This window comes from Lineus longissimus, chromosome 11 (assembly GCF_910592395.1).
Source record: "Lineus longissimus chromosome 11, tnLinLong1.2, whole genome shotgun sequence".
Classification (NCBI taxonomy): Eukaryota; Metazoa; Nemertea; class Pilidiophora; order Heteronemertea; family Lineidae; genus Lineus; species Lineus longissimus.
In genome coordinates, this window is record NC_088318.1 from 15909148 (window position 1) to 15931906 (window position 22759).

Sequence of the window (22759 nt, forward strand, 5' to 3'; positions counted from 1 at the left end):
CCAGAACTGTGCATTCCTGTGCAATTCAATTTGCATCAGGTATATTTGGTATTTGCACATTGCTCCTGTTAGTAGTAATGCTGATGAAGAAAATCAATACGAAGTTGATGGGAATAGGTGCCTGGTCCTGCATTCCTGCATTAACTGTGACTACACCTGCAAACAATACCTGCATCTACCCCAGTCCTATTGTGTCCTAGTTGGCTGGACCAAGCCACCCAGCAACAATGATAACCTGACACAAATATCCCATTGTTATGTAAATATAAACATTGAGTCAGTTAAATACTTGGGTTAGCAACATACCTAGATGTTTGTGTCACCTTTTGCCACGCCTATAAGATGGAGGCCTACTGCATCTTGTAGGCTTTTCAAATTTGCAGTCGCAGCGATGATCAGTTCTTGTTCGGGGAACATATGTCTCATGTGCTAATCACTCTGCCACAAAAATTGTTCAAACCCTGCACACCTGTCCCAAATGCTAAGCCAGTACGTTGCTGTACATTCTCAGCCTTCAATTAGTACTGTTTTGGCAAGGCAACCATGGATTAGACGGAAACGGTTGGTGACACAGGGACATTCCTCGGTCCAAAGCCTCCGGCTGTGACCATCTCATCATGATCATTACCATCTAATGTAATTATAATGACCTAACACAACCTGTGATTATTGCTTTGTAATTAGCGTTTATTGCTCTGCTGGCCTTTAATGATGCAGTGTAGAGCATTCTCATCTCAGGATAAGGGTACCACACAAGACCAAACAACCTGTTGATGAATCTCGATAGGAATTTCAACCTGTTCAGTCATGCACCGAAGGCCGATGTAAAGAATCTCAAAAGTTACATAGCGCTTGGTAATCTACACACAATAAACGTCTAATTCGCATCCAGTGAATACCATATTGGTTTGCGCTGTAAGTGCGAAGTCATTGAGATGCAAGGTGTGTTCGTTGTTGCATTGTTGAACTCTTTCTTGTAGTGGGTCCATGGGAAAATTATTGCGTAAAGTAAGTGTTGCTCAAAAAGGAGGTGGTTTGAACTTGTCTCGTTTTCATTGGGTTACGTCATCCAATCATGGACAATGTTGTGACAGGCCCTGGCAACAATGCTTGTCTGCAAACTTACATAAAAGTGAGCTGAATGAATTAGTATTAGATATGAAAGATGCTTACATCTCAAAACTTTTTAAATTGTCTTTCTTTCTTGGGTCCGTGAGAAAGTAATGGAGGTTGCAAGTGGTTGCTTGAACTTGTCCCTGTTTTTTGAGGGGTTACATCATAGGATCTTCACGATCTGGTCCCAGCAACCGGTCAGTGTTGCATAAAGATGAATTCATTGAAGTGTAAGTATTTTGTATTGAAGTTAGATTGTCTTGGTAAAAGCTTTCTTTTCTATTGCATAATTGGTGCGAGGACCTCTTCGTGGGTGATCGGTTGAAGTTGTGTAATTATGCATCATTCTCTTACATGAGTAAAGTATCAAAAAACTTGATGATGAGACTAAAAACCTCAAGAACACTTTGCACTGAGCAATTTTGTGATTCGCCCTTTTTGTGCCTTTACTTTCAGTCCCCTTTGAGACAATGATATAGGTATATGGCTTGTCATACCTGTCTTTTTTTTATATCAGCATTGCAAACATACGATGAGAATATTATGACTGCGTCCTTGTTTGCTCTTGACGACCATCTTGACCTGCTGCAGAGGTTGGTTTAGTTACAGTTACACCTGACCCCATCAAATTCAAATCTGAAGTACATGTACCAGTGTTTCATATGTTCAAAATGTGTGATAATGCATCTCCCAACGGTTCTACTGAGAATGGTAGCTAAGTTCATCAACATCGTAACAGGAAGCTTTGGGTGGATTCTTTGCGAAATGTCGAAGAGCTTTTTGACATCTTCTCAACGACTTCCTGAGGTGTCCCATGTCAACAAAGCATTACTTCTCGTGAAAACTGATAGTCTATTGTTTGAGTTGAGTCACAGCGTCCCTGTATTTTCAGAATTGCATTTTTGAGTCAAATGTTTAGTCAGCTTCATCATCATTATCATTTGTGCATCCGGAACAACAGCCTGGAACGACATCGGTTTATTCCTTGAGCTTTGCCGTTATGAATCCTTGGTTGGCATAACCAAGTTTACAACAATCTACAGCCATTTGTCAATGGACTGGGACCACTGGAACACTCACTGGAAACAGCACCAAGTGAGCATGTATACCCTTGAAAATACCAGTGTGTTTTCACCATCTTTCCCCACATCTAGTCCTTAACAGACTGCTTTGAGAGCTCTTAGAAGGAGTGTTTTGAGATCGAGGTTGTTGGTTGTGATGAGGCTTTCTAATGTGATTTAGGCTTTCATCAAATGCACTAACATTTGAAAAAAAGATAAAGCAAAATGAATAACAGTCTTTAAAAAGTGCCCAGTCCTCGTGGGAAATTTGGGGCATTGGCTGATGGACCAGAAATCATTGTCAGCCTTTCCAGGAATTGTCAAGTGTACTGTCTACAGAAGACAATAGATAAGGCTATCTGCCTCCCACCTCAGTTCCTGCTGTGTTATCCAAATAAGCAGCTCCAGACCATGGTTCAGTTTCTGACTAAAATCAGGCACAAGTCATTGCTTGGCTGGAATAAAGGTATGCTGTTATAGAAAAAAAGGTTTTTGAGCTTTTAAAAAACATGTTTTTTGGCCAACACAGATATGCAACCTTGATACCATCATCAGACAATCAATCCAGTTCGAATCATTGATCCCGCTCCTGATGTTTGTCCTGTCTCTGGCAGGTAAACCTGTTCAACCCTGCCCTGGCACTTGTTACCCTTATTCCAATAAACCCCCCCAGGCAGTCACAACATGTTTTCCTCCCCTTTCATCCTGACCCATAAGTAGGGAGTAGATAAACTGGAGGGATAAAACACCCCTTGGATAATTGGCCGCATTGTTGGGGCGACAATGGGGTATTTAGGAGCAGCAGGTCCAGGCCAGTGGGGCGGCAAGACTCAACCGACTTTCTGATTATCTCGGGAGTCAGTTGAGATGCCAAGAGATGCTAATTCCGGCCAAATTCTTCAAATTTTATGCGTTCTTGCATCATGCTAATTTGCCACCTCCAAGTCACCTGTTTTTCAAACCTGTTGACCCTAGAATGTTTCTATTGTATTCTATCTGCGTTTTTGTAACTTTTCGAATGTCTTTTGCGAATATTCATCACATTCTTGTAAAAGAAACAGGTGTAGCAGCTGGATTACAAGAAGGGGTCTTTAGAGTTCAGTTTGATATTGTAGTTGGACATTGTCTCTAATTCTTTATTTCTTAGGCAATGTTAGGGCAGTTAAGGGTTTTTTTTCTGATAAAAGGGTTTAGTTGCAGTCTCTAAGGGAGAAAAATAAGCAACTGGTAATTTTCCCAAGGAAGGCAAACTTTTGAAGGCATTTCATCAACAGGACATGCATGTTAGATAATTTCAGGGCAAGGACCAAATAGCTTATTTCATCATAGTAGGGTTGCAAAGATTACTATTTATTCACAACTAGTTTACCAATTTCTTTCTTCTTTTAGTTTTCTTCTGATACCAAAATGTGAGAGTTAAAAGTCAGATTTGAAAACAAGACCTCATCAGAACTTTTTGAGGTTTAGCAACTGTCCTGCTCCCACTTGTTATTTTCCCTTGTTCAGTGTTGCTATTTGCACTTCAGCTTTCAGAACTGCCGATCATGATAAAAGATCTTTATCTCATGAAATCACATGTTGTAAGATATGACATATTTTACTGCTGTAATGATGTAATCATTAGTTCATATATTTGCAGAAATTCTGATATTTTGTCCAATTGGTAATCTCACCAACAGGTTTTCTTAACTATGATAGACGTGTCTTTGATAGTGTTGGTTTATGAGCATGAGGTTTGTCGTTCTTATCTTGGTAGTAGATACTGCCGATTTCTTCATTGTTGACCAGTTGATACAGGACAAACTGCATTTTCATGGGAAATTTTGTGAATTAAAACCTGGTAATCATTTGTTTTATATGCAGAATAAACAAATTTAGCCACTATTAGTTTTGTGAAGAAAAATGGTATGGTGCACTCATGAAATATAAATATCATTATCTTACATCGCTATCATAGTTTCTTAAGAGGGCCATTTGAAATGGTCTGAAAAAGTCTGCAAACCCAGCTGCTAATGGTTATGTGACTTTGAAATTACTGCATGAAAATGTCCATTTCCACATCAGGACACCTGTGGTCGCATCTGACCCCCCTCACGCTCTGTGACAGCTAGCTTCTATCTCCCTCAAGGTCTTTGGGTACATCACCCTCCACCCATGAAGACTCCAATATAATACAAAACAACCAACAGTTACATCAACTGATCAATGTTACTCTACAAAATATTACCGCCAAAACCGCTAAAAGTGACTTCGAAATTATATGGACTAAACGCTGGAGCAAAAGCAACACAGTCAGTTCTAATCCTGTTATTGTTGGTGAAAACACAAGCATTTGTTCCTTCACAAAAGCAAGAACAAGAGGCCTCTGGCTATGGGACCACTTCCAGCCTCTCTCAAGGTCCTTTAGTACATCCCCCTAATCTGCCTTTCAAATCCTGGGGTCACCTGAATAGGCTCAAAAAGACACAAAACATTTAGGAAACTGCCAGGATATTGTCTTTTGAAAGAATTGAACCTGTTTGTAGACTGAGGTGGGCAGGTCGGGTGGAACCTAGTTCCAAGGAAAACATTTAAAACATACTTGGATGATTCGTCACCTGGGGAGGAAACTGGGCAGTTGATATGCAAATTTTATGGACCACTTATAAGTTGAGGAGAACTGAAGTGATGGACCAGGATGTGAAGTTTTGTGTTGGATGCTGTGACTGAATTGAGGCTGCATTGTCCGTGCAGTGCTCAAAATCCTGTTAGTCTTTGTATTTACCTATTCTGACTGCAACCATTTTATTACCTGGTTTATTTTAGATTTATTGGTCATGGACAACCAACGATTTTGGGAACAATTCAAAAATTCAAATTTGCAATTCTAGCGTCAACATCGAGGCCTGTATATATCAAATGGAGGCAGTTTTCCCTTGCGGTAGACTTTCCCGCCCAATTGATGAGAATAGTTCACAATGTGATGGTGTTGCTGCTTCTCAGTCAAAAAGTGTAAATCAACTGGAAATGCTTGAAACTACTTTATGACCACCCATTGAAGTCAACCAGTTGCAGCATTTTATCGAACCGTTATGTCAGACTCCGTCACCAAACTAACAACGCTTTATCAGAATTCAAACATCGGCTCAGATTCCGATTCACTCCAATTGTACTCCTCCTCATAAATCCAGATTTTGAGATGTTCTTCGAGTGTCAATATTGACCAATCAGGTGCTTGTAAAACATCGGCTGCTATCACTAAGGAGTTTCTTCATTGTCTTGGTGACGCCACACCTGATGCAAACATAAACATCCTCAACAATATGTTAATATTTGATGAATTAACAAATGATTAAACGTTATGCAATATTCTGTGGGTAGGTCCTGCGTCTCATGAGAAAAACATCTATAATGTCCGCCTCTTCTCAAGGACCTTGAAAGTTAGCTAATGTGTGTTCTGGAGATGGGATTTTGGAGGGAAAATTGCTGGGTTACTTGAGCCGAGTTGTGGTTGATGTGTTACATTTTCCTATAAATCCTGATTGAAACAAAACAAATGAAATTCTGGGGTAAAATGTCAAATCATGTTAATGAACAATTTCAGATTTGGAAATTTTTGTGACACGCTTACGGACACTCCAATTTATGTGCCTTTTCAAGTCAAAATACCATTGCTTTGTATCAAATAGGCTATGTACCTATACATGTATTTCCTTTTGGTTCAACATCTTCTCCATGAAATCAATACTGTGCTCAACCACCTGTTGGCCATGCACTGCCTGGCTGACTGGCTACATACAGCCACGCTCAATCCATTCTATTGTGTCACCAGAAGATTATGTCACCATTATATCACACCAAGAACTGCTGAATTAGTACCTCTGTTAGTAACAGCTGCTGTACCAAAAGAGTGGCCACAGACTGCGGCCACATGCTGCAAAAGTCCATAATTGGTCAAAATATTTTTTGTTTCTTCCTTGAAGCAACTGCTTTACTTTTGTACAAAGATGTCTCTTGATGGCAATTGCCAATGGAAACTTCTCTTAAGTGACAGTCAACTGTCTACCAAGGGCTACTCCTCCACTTTGATCAAGACAATACTATGCAAGGTTTAATCAAGTTTACAGAATTCCTGTATAGAAGCGGATCTGTCAAGAAATAGCAAGAAATGAAGTACAATCTACTAACTGTTGATACATGTAGATGTATTTCTGTGACCCTCTACAGCTACTTGGTCATTGTCCTGAGTGCCACCCAGGCAATATCTTGTGACACTCAAATGCACCGTGGTGTTGAAATATATGTAACTTATCAAACTGGTGACACAACTCAAGTCTGGGAGGGAAACAGCTGCACCCACATTGCCATTGGCTGCTGTTGCTCCATCAGGTTTTATTGCCTCTGCTGTTATGTAAAGTTGGTGATGTAGGCACTTGTTGACTGACAGTACTCAATATGCATTTTAGGAGAAGCAGAGAAAGGGCCAGGTCTGATGAGTTGTCACACAAGGGAATGTGTAAATTACCCTTGCATCATTGATAATGTGAACCTATTGTTGACTGGCACCAGCTGCAGCCAAGGGCAGTATTCCTGTTCATACTGATGAATTGCCACCTATCTTGATTGCCCGTAGCCCAAATTCGCCTGTAGATTCTCATATTGTACATGAATTTAGTGACTTGCCCTTGCCCCAGCCCTGGCATCAGTAGAGCATGAGTCCGGGGAGAGGGGAGGTAGATACATCTAGAGATGGTAAATGAAAGTTGTTGCAATATGTACTGTACCCTTTTATGCTCTACAAGTAGTGTCTTGAAGCACTTTACCTTCTCCAGAAACCGTTCTTTTGAGACCAAGGAGGGCACATACTGTACTACACTTGGCCATTTCAGGCAAGTTTAAAGTACCGAGTGGCACTGTCCTAGCCTCAAACCCACAACCTCCACAAGGCGGACGCTCTTTCACTGCGCTTCCCCAAGTGGTTGTCATGTGATATCAGTGGTCTCTACACCGTGTTACTCTCGGTGAAATGTGGTCAAGGTGTCTTAATCTTAAGGTCTCAAATATTGATGAGGGTACAAACCAAAACAGTGACTTGCCCAAGGATACTATGTGCACGCTGCAATTCTACACCTGTAGATGCGACCCAGTATCTGTGGGCTCTAAAGATAGGATGGGTTGGCGGTATGCCCCGAGTCACGTCACCAAGTCAATACCTCGTCTCTACAATCACTTGTTACTGTGTACTCAGTGGCTGATACCGCAGCAGGGAGGGATGTTGACATCACCTTGTGGCGATAAGATGGACGTTCGCTGCATCAGTCATGGTTTCTGAGGACAGGCAGGTGAGCCGATGTATCAACATTCCCTCAGAGGGTTGAGGATGGCAGGCGTTCATGCGGAGAAGCTGCGGTTGTGAAACCACCAATAGTATATCCTGTAGCCTGTGCCGCTACATTACAGCTTTCTAGTTCAGCTACTCAGGCAATCCTGAATGGTTTGCAAAAAAGCTAATTTTTTCAGCAGAATATCAATTCGAGATCCTTATGCAGTTGCTTTCTGATCTTTCCTTCACCTTCTTGATAAACAATTGCAATTTTGTGGAAGAGCATTTCATGTTGTTTCCTGAATCAACAGGATGTCACTCCCTCCGTAGGTGAATGACTTTTTGAGTAATTATGTCAAAGCTGTTCCCCTAGCCCCATCCAAAAGTCAGCAGACTGCATACATTTGGTAATCTGTTATGAAAACTTGACACAATGGCACAACGCAAAATCAGGTCACTTAGTTAATATACCGGAAAAATCAAACACTTGCTAAGCATCGTGATCGATGTTGAATCAATTCCGTATCCACTGGCCTTGTTTAAAAGATGCAAATATCAAACGCAAACAATAGCTGGAGAGTTCAGCGGTCTAAAATTTCAACAGCATGAGTAAACTTGCCCTGCCCCTCAAGCGATATTGGGCGTCTGGGAATTTTATATGTTTGCTCGAGTGATTGGCGTCTTATCTTAAGACATCATCATCAACATGGACGACCAATCATGGAGCGGCCGCGAGTCAAAGAACAAACGTGTCATTTTTGCGTTCATGGTTACAGTTCTGTGGGGACAAACTGCCTGTGGACTTAAAGTATCCGTGTTTGGGCGGGATAAGAGCAAACAGCAACTGGTGTTTCTTGCGATGAAATGTTGAGTATCAATAGAAAGATAATCGATACGTTATACGCGAGAATCCTGGAAAGATTGTTGTGTCTTGAATCCCACAATAGAGAATTTGAGTGATAATATGAGATGGGTGCCTGACAGGCTCGGACAGGGATGATACCCGAGAGAGGGAGGCTTGTTTGTCTTTCTTTGATGGGTGAATGAGAGCTGGAGAATTTGTTCAAATGTTTCTTCAGGAGTTGCTACCTTTGTCAATGATATATCAGGAGGATTTGAAGTTCATATTATGCTACAATTAATTGGGGGGCGTAGTGGGCGGTGAATCCGACCAAGCAGTCCTTGGTACTTAGTTCAAAACCATTCAAAAGGCACTTATGTAGGGGTCGCTGCTGAACATCCCTGGTCTGGTTCTCTCTGAGATGAGCACCTTTCCCCCTTTAACTTTGGAACAGTGAACTACAACGTCTCCAGATGCTGTCTCTCGCTTGTACACTTTCAATTGTTTTTCAAACAAATCGGCCCGAGCGACAAACTTCATAATTTCCTGGTCTGAAGTTGCTGCACCAAGCGTGTCACAAATCGGTAGCTCAGTATGTGATACGTTCTGTGAAATGCAAGTATTTTACGCAGTCTCTGAGCGATGTGTGAAAAACACCATCCGTGATGCACAGCCCCACATGGCCCAGTACCAGAAGCGATACATTGTACATTGAACAACAACATCAGCTACTGATAAACCTGATTATTTGTGTTTTACACAGCATTTTCTAAGACCCGCGTGAAATACAACAGCAGTGCCGTGTGTAGTCATAGCCGCATTGATTGGTGTTGCTCTGTATCACAGCATCAAAAGACCTATACTCGTGTGAAAAACATCAGCGAGTTATAACTCCTCAATGTCCTGTCCGCATCAGCCTGTGAACAACATCGTACAGTACATAGAGATCGTACATCATCGGAGGGCAAACACGTCCACAGTACCGCCCAGCATCTGTCCTGTGGTCAACACTCTTGGCGTCAGAGTCAATAACGTGTCAACACATCTGCAGTATGAGCCTGTGAAATGATGATATGTAGATAGAGAGTGGCTTTTCCGATGAAGTAACAAATGGGCGTTACTGTAATTAAGAGTATACCACACAGGTAACTAGAGGCACCATTGTAAATTTTGAACAGTGACCTTTCTGATTGTACCCATGCTTTCTCATCATAGCACAGTGCATCAGTCTGCGTCAGTCTCCTAGGCCTAGCAGATCAATAGAAAGAGAAAGATGATGCATGCATCTGCTGTTGTTGATTTCGAGGACCCTCATCACCACGACAGCTGCTTTGCTGGGTGCTTCAACATCCCTATAGATAATGATAATCAGCCTCAGGCCACGGATGTTTGATTCTACTGCTGCAAAAGGCCTACTCTTCACTGCTCAGCTTCCAGTTGGAACCTACTGTGAGCTATGTATGCTGGGCTATCCATCAACCAATCGGCCCTGTTGCCAAATCCGGTATCCAGTAACATGTGACTATGAGTATTCTTTCCCGGTGATGGGCTGATCCATTGCATGCTTATTTCCTAATTATGGCTATGATATACCCAGTTGTAAGTAAAGTTTGCTCATCATAGTGTCACCCCAATGAAAGGGCCAGCCAGATATGGCTTACGAGACACTTTTTACTTCAATCTCTTAAATCTTTTTTTCTTCAAACTCCAATCTCTAATGCCCTGGCGAATGCCTGAACTCTGCAGGACTCAAGGTCAGGGAGAGCGTGAACGTCTGAACTGTTGTAACAATACATTTTGGATGATACCTGTTTACAGGTGGTGGGAATAGCAATGGGGTGAATGGTCCACTCAAACATCACAAAGCATGAAATGGCAAAGCAAGTGATGTTGCTGCTTTCTTAGTCATGGGCCAGTCAAACAGAGAAATACATCACCCTTGTCCTAATGTAGAATTGTCATTGATTCTGTAACAAATAACTGTTAATGATGTGGTTGAAGAAGCTGCCAATCGGAACAAGTTGAAATTATAATGTACCCGCATCATGGGATATGTTGAAGTGTGGGTTACAACTACTTGAGCAAAGAGAGGTTGTGCCCTCCATCCATTGGCTGATGCACTATTAGAACCTTTGCCTGTGGTGCTCAAGGAGGGAATGGATAGAAGATATGTGTTCAGCCACATTTTATAGGCGACTGGAGTCTCACATCAAGTGATTTTTCACATGGACATCAAATATGGTCATCAGCAAGTTCGGTTATCAGCAATTTCGGAACTTGTTTCACTGGCCTATGGACAAGAGAGGTCATGACATTCTCTAGGCCTTTGGTACCTGTTGGGCTAATTGTCAGTCCTGGGTCATGGGGAGGCTTCTTGTGACAAAGGGTTTGTGATCATCTTCGTTTGGTGGGAATGGGCTGATTGATAGCTGTGGGAAATTGAGGGCACTCAAGTTTGGGCATGAATTGGTGTCGGTCTAGGTTCAGATGGACTCTGATAAACTCTGAATCTTATTGGATCTTATGCCGTAGGCACTTCAGGGTAAAACAAGATCGAACTTGCCAAGCATATTCGACAAAAGACGCTTATTGCCTTGGATAAAATGATTCAGCCAGGATATTGTCATCATCTCTTATCCTGTGGCTTCTATCATTTATTTTGTGTTGGAGTATCACTTTGTTTCTTAATGGTCTGAATTTTCAGAAAGGCCAGGCAAAGTTGACTGCATGATCTTCCCACAGGCACATGAAAATACGAGTCCCTTCTCTTTTGGACCTGTTTGCTGTGACTTGGCTGTCAGGTGTATGAGGTTTTGAATCAGCCCAAGGCGAATGGTTTCATGAATATTGAGGCTTTTGTCAGTTATTGAAAGTATCAACAAGAGAACTCAATTCCTGTTGATGTTACAATTTTGTCATTTAAAAGTTGTAAAATTGTACATTCAGGAGTACCGAATCAAGATGGGCTCTGACAAGAGGAAGTACAATGTAGTTGGAATGAGGACAAGCCATACATACACAGAGAGAAATATTGAAACCCACTGGCAGACTCAGACAATATCTATTTCAATGGACACAAAACATTTGAGAATTGAAGCACAGCGCGTCTTCTCCATGTGTTATCATGCGCGACCCCATCCTATAAAATCTTGAACTTGGAACCAAGCTTTAGAAATCACATCATGTAACCTGGTATGTCACAGCAGTACAGGCCCATCTTTATGCCTATCCTTAGGCCTACCAATCACCTGGTGCAACCAAGCATGCTACGGTATTCTTATGTCGCCAAGATGACCAGAAAGCGTTGACAAATGGTCCAATGTGGGAAATCTTGCACGATCTACGCAGTCGTGATTCAATGCTGTAGTGCAAATGTATTCTTGCTGCTAGACCTGCTACACAATAGGCCTATAATAAAGCCTTCAATGGCCCTGTGAGAGGAATGTTGAAGTCGTGGGTGCATGCAGCCATGAAGTTTTGGCACTGTCTGCAATCTGATATCTGGTAAAGCCCTATGAGTTGCACTAAAATGGTGATTGCCAGGGTGATTACTAGGGTGACCTTAATAGAGAGGTTCTACTCTTTCTTGATACCGGGTATCAGAAAGGATGTTCTGAAGTGAATTGAGGCCAAGTTGAGATTGATGCATTGATTAATCATCGATTTCTCATTAAGAATCCAAATTTGTCATCTCTCAGTGGTAACAACCTAGTTTCATCTACAGAAGTCCTCAAGAAATGATTGCGTGATAATGGAGAAGTGGGGACACTCAAACATAGTTTGCTTCGTTGAAATTTGCCAAATTGTGCATGTGTTTGGACAAGATATTAAACACAAAAGATTCCAGTCAAGGTGTTTGGAATGAAATGAAAAATCTATATCAAGATTGCAATTCTGATATTGATGAAATTTCCTAGCCTGCAGTTGTGCATGGGCAGTTCTCCAAATTTGAAGTCTTGTTCTTAGTCAACTTTAAAAGGATGGACTTTGGTAAGCAAACTTCTTGAGAAAATTGCTATTTTTTGCCAAATTGTTCCCTCTTTCCTCACTCCTTCTCAGGTCATGGATCCACCCCTGGAGGTGTACTGATTTGAATGAAACTTCTATAAGGTTATAACTTAAAGGCAGACCATAAAGCAAGCAAGACGAATATTTTCTTCCAAATGGCTTCTTCGCTTTATCTGGACTTTTCCAAAAGTAGGACTGTTCAGTCATCTAATCACTCGCACAACTTAAATGTTTTCTACCCTTGGGAATGCGACCATTTATGGGGTTGCTCTGTAACAAGCTCAAGTAGGCCAATTTGGTGTGAAGATTACTTAGAAAGAATCCAAGCAAGCCTATTTAAGCTAATCACTCAATGCTTCCATTGCACCCTAGGCCTAGCAAACATAATAGGCAAAGAAAAGCTTATGGGTCGTGAAGGGATGGGGCCTATACTTCTCTAGCACTGGACAATCGACTGATTATGCTCTAAATGCCTGCACTGGTGCTGGTGCAGGCCTAGGCAGGACCCAGAACAACCTTCTGTCCGAACTGCCAAGACTGGGGACACGTTGCCAATGGTTGCTATAGAGCTCAATGGTTGCTGTAGAGCTCAATGGTGTTTTGTGCAAAGAATCAATTATTTGTATGTAATCTTAAAGGCCTTTAGGTTCTAGACCTGGATGATAAGTCTGGACTGGTACTGAATATATGGCCCGTATCCATGCATGACTTGGCTGAATAAAAGAGTGGGTGATTTATTTGGGTTTTTTTATTGATCCCAATGGTTTGGTCATCACGTATTGTCCGATTGTGTATTTTGAAGATAGATTTACCGCTGTCTGTTGCCTTCCCCCCTACTGATGGCACATTAAATCATCCCTATTGTAGTCTCAAGAAAGGATAAGAATGAAATAAAATAAGAGGAGCGTGAGCATCGGTTATCATACCAGTTAGATGGAGGTTGGATCGTCGATGCTACTGGTAGAAAGAGTTGAAAAAGTCAGCCTTGATGGGGCAGACCGATGAAAAATCTTAGGAATTAGTGCCATGCAAGGATACTTTGGTAGAATTGCCATCATGCTGGGGTGTAATGTCACAGCTAAGAATAAATATCTCTGTTCATCTTATTTTTGCTTTTTTCAACATCCTGGATAAGAATTCTTGTACTGAGTCCATTAGATTATGTTCAGCAGAGGGCATTATAAAGACCGTCTGTGCCCATGCAAGCAGGCCTGCGAATAGCTCGTCCCAAATTGCATCTTGTACAAAAACCTAATCTTGCACAATAGAGCTAAAAATGTTTTAGCTGCATTCAGTTGTTATGTGCTTGGGAAGTATTTTGTGTACTTAGGCCTCGGTGTCTTTGGGAACGCAAACACGAGGCCTAGTGGTACATAGAGTGTGCAATTAGAAAGGCTTTGACGAATGAAGGGGAGTAAATGGTATAGGCCCTGGGCTGGTTTAAGAAGGAGGCTAGTGTTGTTTCAATGCTCTGCTCAGGCCCTTCCAGACAAAAACTTATTGTTGAGGTCTACTGTTGAGGTCCTTTTTAGATAGTTTGGTGCAGGTTGAGAAGTCATTTTGTTGCCAGTAGGTTTTTAAGTAGAATAGATGTTTCTTACAGTTTTTGCCCAATCCTTCTCTTTCTCCTGAATAAATACTTTATCACGGAAAGACACAGTTGTAGGGTAACAATTAGACTGCATAACATAATCAGTAATTCTAAAAAAAGTATTATGATGAGTGTCCTTGAGTTGAGGACCAGACCAAGTTGTTACTGCATCAGTCCAGGAACTCAAAGAAAGGTACTGACATCTTGCCACTGGCCACAACAGAAAGAAACAGCTTAAGATTGTCCATTGCACCCTTTTGAAAACTTTATAATATCTCTAGTTTGCATTTGTTGTTTGGACAAACTCTTCAGTCATCAATTGTGCAATAATTCATTGAAAATTGATTATTTCTACTTTGACATGAATCAAAATCAAAAAGAGTTTGGCGTATCTGACGCAGAATGTCATCATCGATTGATCTTGACCCAAAACATTCTCCGTACAATCTAAAGGCTAATAAATTTCCATCTTATCTTTTGACGACGAAGCAAAACCAATCGGTAATGACCAAAAAAAGATGTCATCATCATGTGATTGTGCGATTTCGTTTTAGTTTCAATTCAACAGACTTTGTTGGCACATGTTGCAAGCTGATGCCCTAACCTTATAACCTCGGGAGAAATCATGTCAGGTGTCTCAATCTCAATTGTGATGAATGATTGTTTCGATTGTTTGCCCAACCTCATTCGCCTCTGAATCAGAGCTCGGAGGACAAGATGCGAGTGGGTGTGCGATGGTGTAGCGCATAGTGCGCTGGACTCCTTAGTAAGAGGTCATGGGTTCGAACTCACCAGAGCCACTTTGTTCTGAAAGCTCCTGATGAGCACTTTCAATTGGTGCATGGTAATTGGTGTCATTTTCTGAAATATTTTGAATTGCCAGCAGTAGAATTGGGTATTCAGCGGACCAAAAATATCACTCTTTCTCTTGGCTGGCTTCCTTCATTCGAAGCCAACACCAGCGTAGGTGTCCATTAAGTCAAGCGGATTTGTGGCCGCAAAGATTCCTGCCTAGGCAGAGAGAACAACTATGTACTTATCCAACTGAAAACATTATCAGCTCTAAAAAGGCCTATGAAGTTGGCTAATCCTGCTTAAATAAGCAAAGATATTCAGTGGTCAAAGAGCATATTGGTCCTGATCTTGCATAACATCTCGAGGCCGAGGACCAGCACCAGGATACTAGTCCGGGCCTATGCCCAGTGTGATCCAACTTTTAGTTTTGTTTGTCAACTCCTAAGTAACGTTAAAGGGGAAATTCTCAAAATCTCTTTTCTGTATTTTGGCATCATCTGCACCATCAAGAATTGACAAAGACTAGTCTATATCTATTCTTGGTAACGGTGACTGAAGTGTTGAAGAGGGCAGATCCCTAGTAACACTGTTGGTTACGGCTCTGCCAGACTCAGACAGCGTCTTTAGTTGGTCTAATGAATATCACAATGTTAACTTTTCAGTTTGAGAACTGAGAAGTTTCCCCCTCTTAAATTGTGTTGTTGGAGCATGACTTTATGAATAGAAAGTTTGTTTAACAACAGATAGGGGCTTACAGTATTGTGTCCACCCATGGTGAGCTATGATGTACGATGGTGTGGCCTGTTCATGAATCCAAGTCAATAAAACTATGTTCAAATAAAACATATTGCATAAAGATGATAAGAACTAGGCCTGTGGATCCTGCCTAAACCTGTCAAGTGATATATCTGATCTCGGTATTCAGGTGTACTTGGGTACAGTGCCAAGTGACAGAGAGTGAATCTTCCCACTGATAAAGGAGGCTATTGTCCTGATTGTTGACCCCTGTGGTCTGACGGGGAAGGTTTAGGAGTTTTTTTCACCAGGTTGATTGTTGAAATTTTGATCAGTTGACAATATTTTTATCACGTAGGTTCATTTCAGAACAATTGTACCAAACCTACACACAAGTCTTATGATGCTTTTCCTTTTCAATTCAGTTTTACTTGCTTTCTCTATGATGTTTATGTGTTCACAGATGATAATTTCGACAAGTACAAGTTGGGAATCACCACTATTTGCTCACATACTTTGTCATCATTGGAAAAGCTATCTCTAACCTATCATCTGTTGGCTTGAATCACGGTAAACTGGAGCGATTGGGGGTTCTAGAATATAGGAACCCCAAGTCGCTCCAGTTTACCGTGCTTGAATCAGCTCTAGTCAAAATTCTACTTGCGCTCAAATATTTAAATGCTCAGGGAAAGTGCCCAGCGTGACCCAATCAAAGATGGAGTCTGTATAAGTAAAAGTATGATATTACCAACACTTCCAGCTACAGTAATGGAGCACTGTGTAACTACTTTTAAGTATTTTTGTTTCATTATTAATACGATATGGGTCGTGGAGTAACATATTGATCGCTGTACCTCCATCAGCAACGGGCGGCCCGTATCCTACCTGTGCATGTGACCATCCCGGACGACGCGTCCATGGTTACGGAGTCTCGAGATCGCGTATTGATTAGAAGGTGTTGGAATCGGGTGATGTAACTTATGTATGTGTATTGTCGTTCCATTAGGGTGGCTGGATGTGCAAGCTGCGTTTTCGATCCCAACTCATACAAACTAACTGGTATGTTGTACATTTGTGTCGAGACGATTGTTGAAGATTTGACAGGTGACCGATCGCACTTTTATGAGTTGTGGTGGTGCCAATTTTGGCTGTATCTTTTGTTAGACTTTTCCCATCGACACGCTGTACTGTTGCATGGTCATTTGGGCCGTGATCACTGTGTAAATAGCGTCAGATGTATTTTTGCAAGTTTGTTTTATTTTCTATCGCAAGCAGCACTTATAGGAACATAAACAGGTATGTAGCATTTTGTTCCAATCTTGATGAAGGGACACATTCAACCTATGCATTGCAAACACTTGATAGAATGTTTACGTACAATTTTGGATGTTTCTGAGAATTGTATAAAGTGGGGGTGTAGCTTTTGCTCGGAAGAGCCCACAACATGGGATGCTGCCAATGTTGATGTATTAATTGGCCATATAATGTTGGCTAAGAACAGGATGATGTTGTTGATTATTTGTTGTCATGGGAACCGACAACAGGTAGTCGAAGAATCCGATGCTGGTGCGGCAGGTGGATGAGGGAGAGATGGCGATAATGTAGCCATGTTCACTGGCACTGCGCTTCATCCATATTTTACTCCGCATTGATTGGTGCGTGTTTTGCACAGAAATGTATTTGGTCGTAGATTTGGTTGGGTGTGAACCTGGCGATGGATCATGCGTCATGGCGCTAAGCAACTGAGGCAGGTGGGGTCGTTATCACGTATCAGTGTTCATTGGGACGTTTGCAAGTTATTGGTGAGTGTTCATTGTGTCATTTCATTAATTCAGAAATGCAACCCCTAAGCCACTTGGATTCTGGACCTTTGTGGGGCATCTGCTATCTTAAAGGGATATAAGAATCATCATATTTTTGGTGAGTGTTGATTGCTTGCATCATTTAATCTTCCATGAAGACCATATTCTTGGATTCTGGACCAATTCTTAAAAGGGTGGGTGGGGTCATTATCATGCATTAATTGGGACATTCACGAGTTGTATCAGTGTGTTTATTGTCTTCTTCCATCCTTTTGAGAATCCAATGTAACGGACATGGAGTCTGGACTAAAAAGGAATCTCAAACAATTGCATTTCCTGATATCCGTCAATGTCTTTAGGAGTCCTTCTCAGTTTAACCGGCCTGTATGCAGTCTTTCATTTGTGGCATGATGGCATTAAAGATCTTTTTTTTCATCCGTCTTTTCAAGCTGCCCATTTGTTTGTGATTGTCATATCAATGGCCTATAACTGACCAGGGATCTTTGAGTGTTCTCCTGAGTGATAATCTTCTCTCAATGTTCATCATAAGCGTGGCATTTCCTTTAAGTTTGAATTGACCTTAACTACAATGAATACTGTCAGTCAGCCATCCACGTCCCTGGTCCCCCTGAGTGGAGGACAAGGAGCTGGTGGGGGAAACCCATGGAGACTCTCCAGAAATATCAAGAGGTATTTCGTAGGATCAGAGTACTCTTTACCCTATCACTTTTTCTTCATTGAGAATAGGCTCATACCGTTGAGAACTAACCGTCTTATTGAAAATACCTTACTTCCTGATCTGAGATGAGTCGGGCGTATCAGATCAACTGTACCACTGACTGCACACTTGGTACCTGTCCAGGTCATTGGTTACATCTATAGATCACGTCGCACAATGGACCGCTTTCATGCAGGACCACTTTGCTTTTCCTTTGTGCGTGCCTACCCCCACCAGATTAAATGTATGCTGTCGTATTCAATTTGCTGTCATTTTATTGAATTTGATGATTATTTTGGAGAGAGAGAAAGCAGTATGAATCAAAAGATATGTGAAAAATTTAGCGGTCTACCAAACTACAAAATGCACTTTGAGTATTTTTGCCCAAAGTCATCTATATGTTGTATTGGTGACATCAACACTCAAGTCACCAAAAAAGTCTAGATTGAAGGGTATTCTTTTGGGGGGGGGGAGTCATGATATGACCCTTTTGATGACAATATAGAACCCTGATCAGCTCTTATGCTCCAGAATTGGGTCTAGTATGAAGGACTGATGGAAGCAAACTCAATCAGTGAAACCATTTTCCTGACTTGTATTTCTCGGAGTCAGCTCTGTCATCACATTATCTTTATATCTGGATGAGTAATTTCCAGTCTGTGACACTGGATATCACTTGATCAATACAAGATGACAAGATCAATAAACCAACGTCTTGATTGCAAAAATATTCCCCACACAACAAAAAACACATCGCCGACATACAAGATTCTTTCACAAGTGAGATTCATTCAATATCATGGCCATCAATTCCACCACAATGGGTAAGATCAGCGAAACCATTCAATGCAAAATAAAGCGATATACATGTGCACACACAGCTTCAAAATATATATGAATAGTATATATGAATAGCTGAGCGAGACAGTGAGGAGGTTTATGTCGTCGCGCTCCACGGAGTTCCTGCACCCCTTAGAGATGATAACGACAGTCACACAATTGAATTGAAAGAAGCGCAGGCCTAAACCCATGGCTCATGTTCTTCTGATTCAAATCATGGACTCAAGAGTTGAGGTTATTCAATTCTAGCCTGCACCATCAATCATTGAACCTGAGCAAGGCCTACGTGGCTATTGTCACGGCTAAATGGCCCGATAGCAGGTCATCATCATTTCCATAACACTTTACTCCCCAGTGTGTGCAAGATCAGACTGGGATGGGGGCAGTCAGCCATGATGCATTACAAGTATTCACCAGGCTTCTACTCATTACTGCTGAAGGCATTGCGATAGTCCTTCAGCAGGAAGAAAGTCCAATGAATGTTGTGACTTGTGATACCAGAGGGAGAGAAGGACCTTCCTCAACCTTGAGATTGAGAAATGATGTCATCCAACTGAGAAATAATGTCTTTCCTTAGGCGATGTCCTTATCAGTGTGATATTTGAGGTCAATTCAATGAAAAGATTCCAATTTGGACAAAGTGTATTGTCTACTTTGTTGATCCCTCTGACAGTAGTGCCCATAACTTCAACATTGTAATTTATTGATTACAGTGAAATTCTTAGAAAACTTTGGTTCAGGAGATGGACCTGATTTTAGAGGCGGAAAATGAACTTTTTACACTTAAGTCTTCAGGTAGTCAAAAACAGCTTGTCGTCAATCCATAGAAATGCTGTGCGTCATTCACATTCAGCCAAATACCCTGATGTAGGGGCAAGCGATCTCCATTTAGGCCCTACAACAACAAATCCTTTCTTATCTAGGCCTATGGAAACCAGTTGTTGGTCTTTGCAAATTTACTTCAGCATTCTAAAGTTTGTTTTCGTTGGGTTATGCGTGAGTGTACCAGGCTTTTGTAGGGCTTGATTGAACCAACACATTAACTCCGATGGGTGCGACTGGGAGACATTTTCTAAGGACCAAAACCAACATAGGCCTGGTACTTTTCTTATGTAGACTTAAATCAATCAAAGCTTGCATTCTTAGGCCCGCACGTTTGGACATGTCGCTGCGATTGTTCAATTCTGGCCGCCCAGTTTACTCAGCAAATCTCTATTGTACACGGATGAACAACAGGCAAAAAAAGGCCTGTGGTTATTTGCGGGGTTGCTACATATGCCATATATAGGCCTGGTTGTGCATCAGGATTTTGATGTAGTTTCGCTGGGCCTATTAATCCGAAGTATTCCCCCTAGGCCTTTGTGCGCACTGTGAATACTTATAAAGAAGGCGATTGGGTTTTAAAACGTGAAAGGATGGTGTTGTCGTCCTTTTGGGACAGAATCTAAAATATTGATTTAAATCTTTGAATGGATAGGAAGATCACGCAGGGGCAGGAAGGCTTTGATGTAATGTTTTGTTTTTCTGCACCAGGTGCACTTTGAGGGCCATCTCTACTATGGGAATACCACTAGGGCGACCGATAGGCCTTTTTGTTAGGAACTCTCAGTTGGAGATTTCACATTCCATTATTTGGTGATGGCTTCAAAAGGAAAAGGCCTTGTTTAGATAAATGCCAATGAAGTTTTAGGTAAAAGCATATGCTAGTCTTTATTCATATCACAAGGTTTGAATGGTTGTGCCTATCAGTCTGACGATCATCGTCTTCCTCCACGTGGCCATGATTTCACCATCAGCATCTAATGTGCCATGTCATGCACGTGTGTGGATGTGACAGTACCCTGAGCACGCACTCTGCCATATCCTTCTCCAAGTCATGTACCAACTTTAGGGATGATAATTCTAAGCCTCATCCACAGTGAACCAGGATGATAAGTGTATTGTCTGATGCAGACATGATTTAACTTCATGATTCGAAGATTTGATGGGTTTTTAACTGGCTGTTCATGCAGTTTCATGAGCAATTCCAAGATTGTACTCTTATGCAAAAGTTATAATCAGAAGATCTTTGTCATACTGTCCTATCTGGTGATGTCGGCAGTATCATGAAACTTTTCTCAATGGGGTGAATCAGTGTACGCATGCCTCTGTATTGAGCACTTCATGTACCTGATGAGATAGTTGCTATCAGTTCTTTGAGCCATAGTTTGTGGAAAAAGCTCTGTTGATTTCAGTCAAACTCTGTCAATTTTTAATTTTTATGGACCTTCAACAGACTTTTGACTTCATGTCAGTCTCATCCTGATGATGATTCAGCCAAGAACTGGGTCGGGTTCTGAGGCTGCCTCCCCCTCTGAGTGTTGTTAGCTAGCTTGCTAACTTTACCAAAAAACAAACTAAAGATATGAAAATTGTGAGGCCATCTCGGTTGTACCCATGAGGAGGCACATGCACAGCTGTTATCAAAAAAGGTTTTGTGCTGCCTGGGTTCCTAAGTAGACTACCTTGGTCCTCAGATCAAGGACCCTACTTCGAAGAATTGTTGCCATCGTGGTCACAGCCCAACTTCGCTGAAGCAAACATGCCATTGAAAATGCAAACATGGTCCAGTACCAAGTCATTCTAATCCCAGCCCAAGGATTCCAATCTGAACCCCTGGCTGTTTTAAAGATGACCAGCATATTTGGCTTCTTGTGCCGAAGTGACCAGAGTGCCTTCGGGTTGACGGATGATGCAGCCCGTGTCCGTGGTTACAAGTTGCCAAAATAGCCGCCAACATCTCGCAACCCGCGCTGTCAAATGTTTACAATCAATATTGGACCGTTTGGGCCCGCCAGATTCGTATCGTCTTGGTATCAATCCAACTAAACCAATGATGTTGTGTGCAATGCAGAAACATTGCACTGATCCCATTGTATGGATAGCTGGAACGGAGATGTGAAGAAGCAGAAACTGCACCATCACTATTCCAGTCCATTCCACTCGTAGTTGGGCAGAAATTGCTTTACACTGTGCACTGCCCTTCAGAAGATTTGTCATTCTTCGCAATGACATTGACAGCACCATCGCAATCCGTTGCACAATACCTGGTCCATCCCCCAACAAAAGGCGAATCCTTCAACCTCCTTCACCTGATTGGCTGGACCTTGGCGCATGGCCAGCCTAAATTTGGTAATCGGTTTCGGAAACAGGCGACTCGTTCAAGCAGAACAATAAGATCGTGGCATTTCTCGGTACAGTTGACACCTGTGGGGATTGAGTCCCATCAGATGCGTACCGGTACTGGCGCTGTCACCGCATCCCACAAAACTTCACGCATTCTGTGGAGGATGCGCTAATAGCAATACACAACAAGTGTTCCCATTTTCTAATTCACGGAATTCCGTTTTCAAATTTTGAGGATGAGTAACGCAGCCATAAGAAAACGTTTCCTTGCCGCCTTTTTAAAAGCTTCAAAGAATTGCACGGAGGGTAAGTTTATTTAACATTCATCTTTTCATCCCGCATCCTGAGATTTTACGGCACTTGCATAATCTTTTTATTGTTGGTACAATTGTCGTGGGATGATGACGCCCACCAGTCCAGGCTCCTTTGGTGGTCCAGCGCATCTTTCGATGAGAGTGACTCATTTCTGGGAATTTTTCAAATTTTTACATTTCCTTTCTTTCTTATTCGAAAAGTTTTTTTCTGATGTGTTTTGGACCATTTCTACTTGATCTGTTATTGTTTCCTTTAGCGCCATTCAACCTAAAATTGTGTGATGGTAGAATTTCAGACATTGTATTCATAAAGTGCAAGAACTTACCTTACCTTTATAAAAATACAATTATGATATTCGTATGAATTGCATCAGAAGTGATTGACCTCTGCTTCAAGTATCTCAGGTTTCCAACTGAAGTTTTGAGAAATGATCATATTACAACTGTATTCCACTGTATCAGTTTCTCGCCAAC

The 22759-nt window shown here is 41.6% G+C and overlaps 1 protein-coding gene across 2 annotated transcripts in view; it reads left to right on the forward strand.

Moving 5' to 3' along the window:
* The window catches only part of LOC135495391 (ras-responsive element-binding protein 1-like), a 50548-nt gene that overhangs the window by 2468 nt on the left and 25321 nt on the right, over positions 1-22759 (forward strand). The window contains exon 1 of one of the 2 annotated variants that reach the window (XM_064783949.1): positions 12260-12307. The exons of the other annotated variant lie outside the window; for it this stretch is intronic. Coding sequence (XP_064640019.1) covers positions 12298-12307 — 10 coding nt within the window. The 5' untranslated portion in view covers positions 12260-12297. Of the gene's footprint in view, positions 1-12259; positions 12308-22759 lie in introns of those variants that run through there. 2 annotated transcript variants of the gene reach the window in all.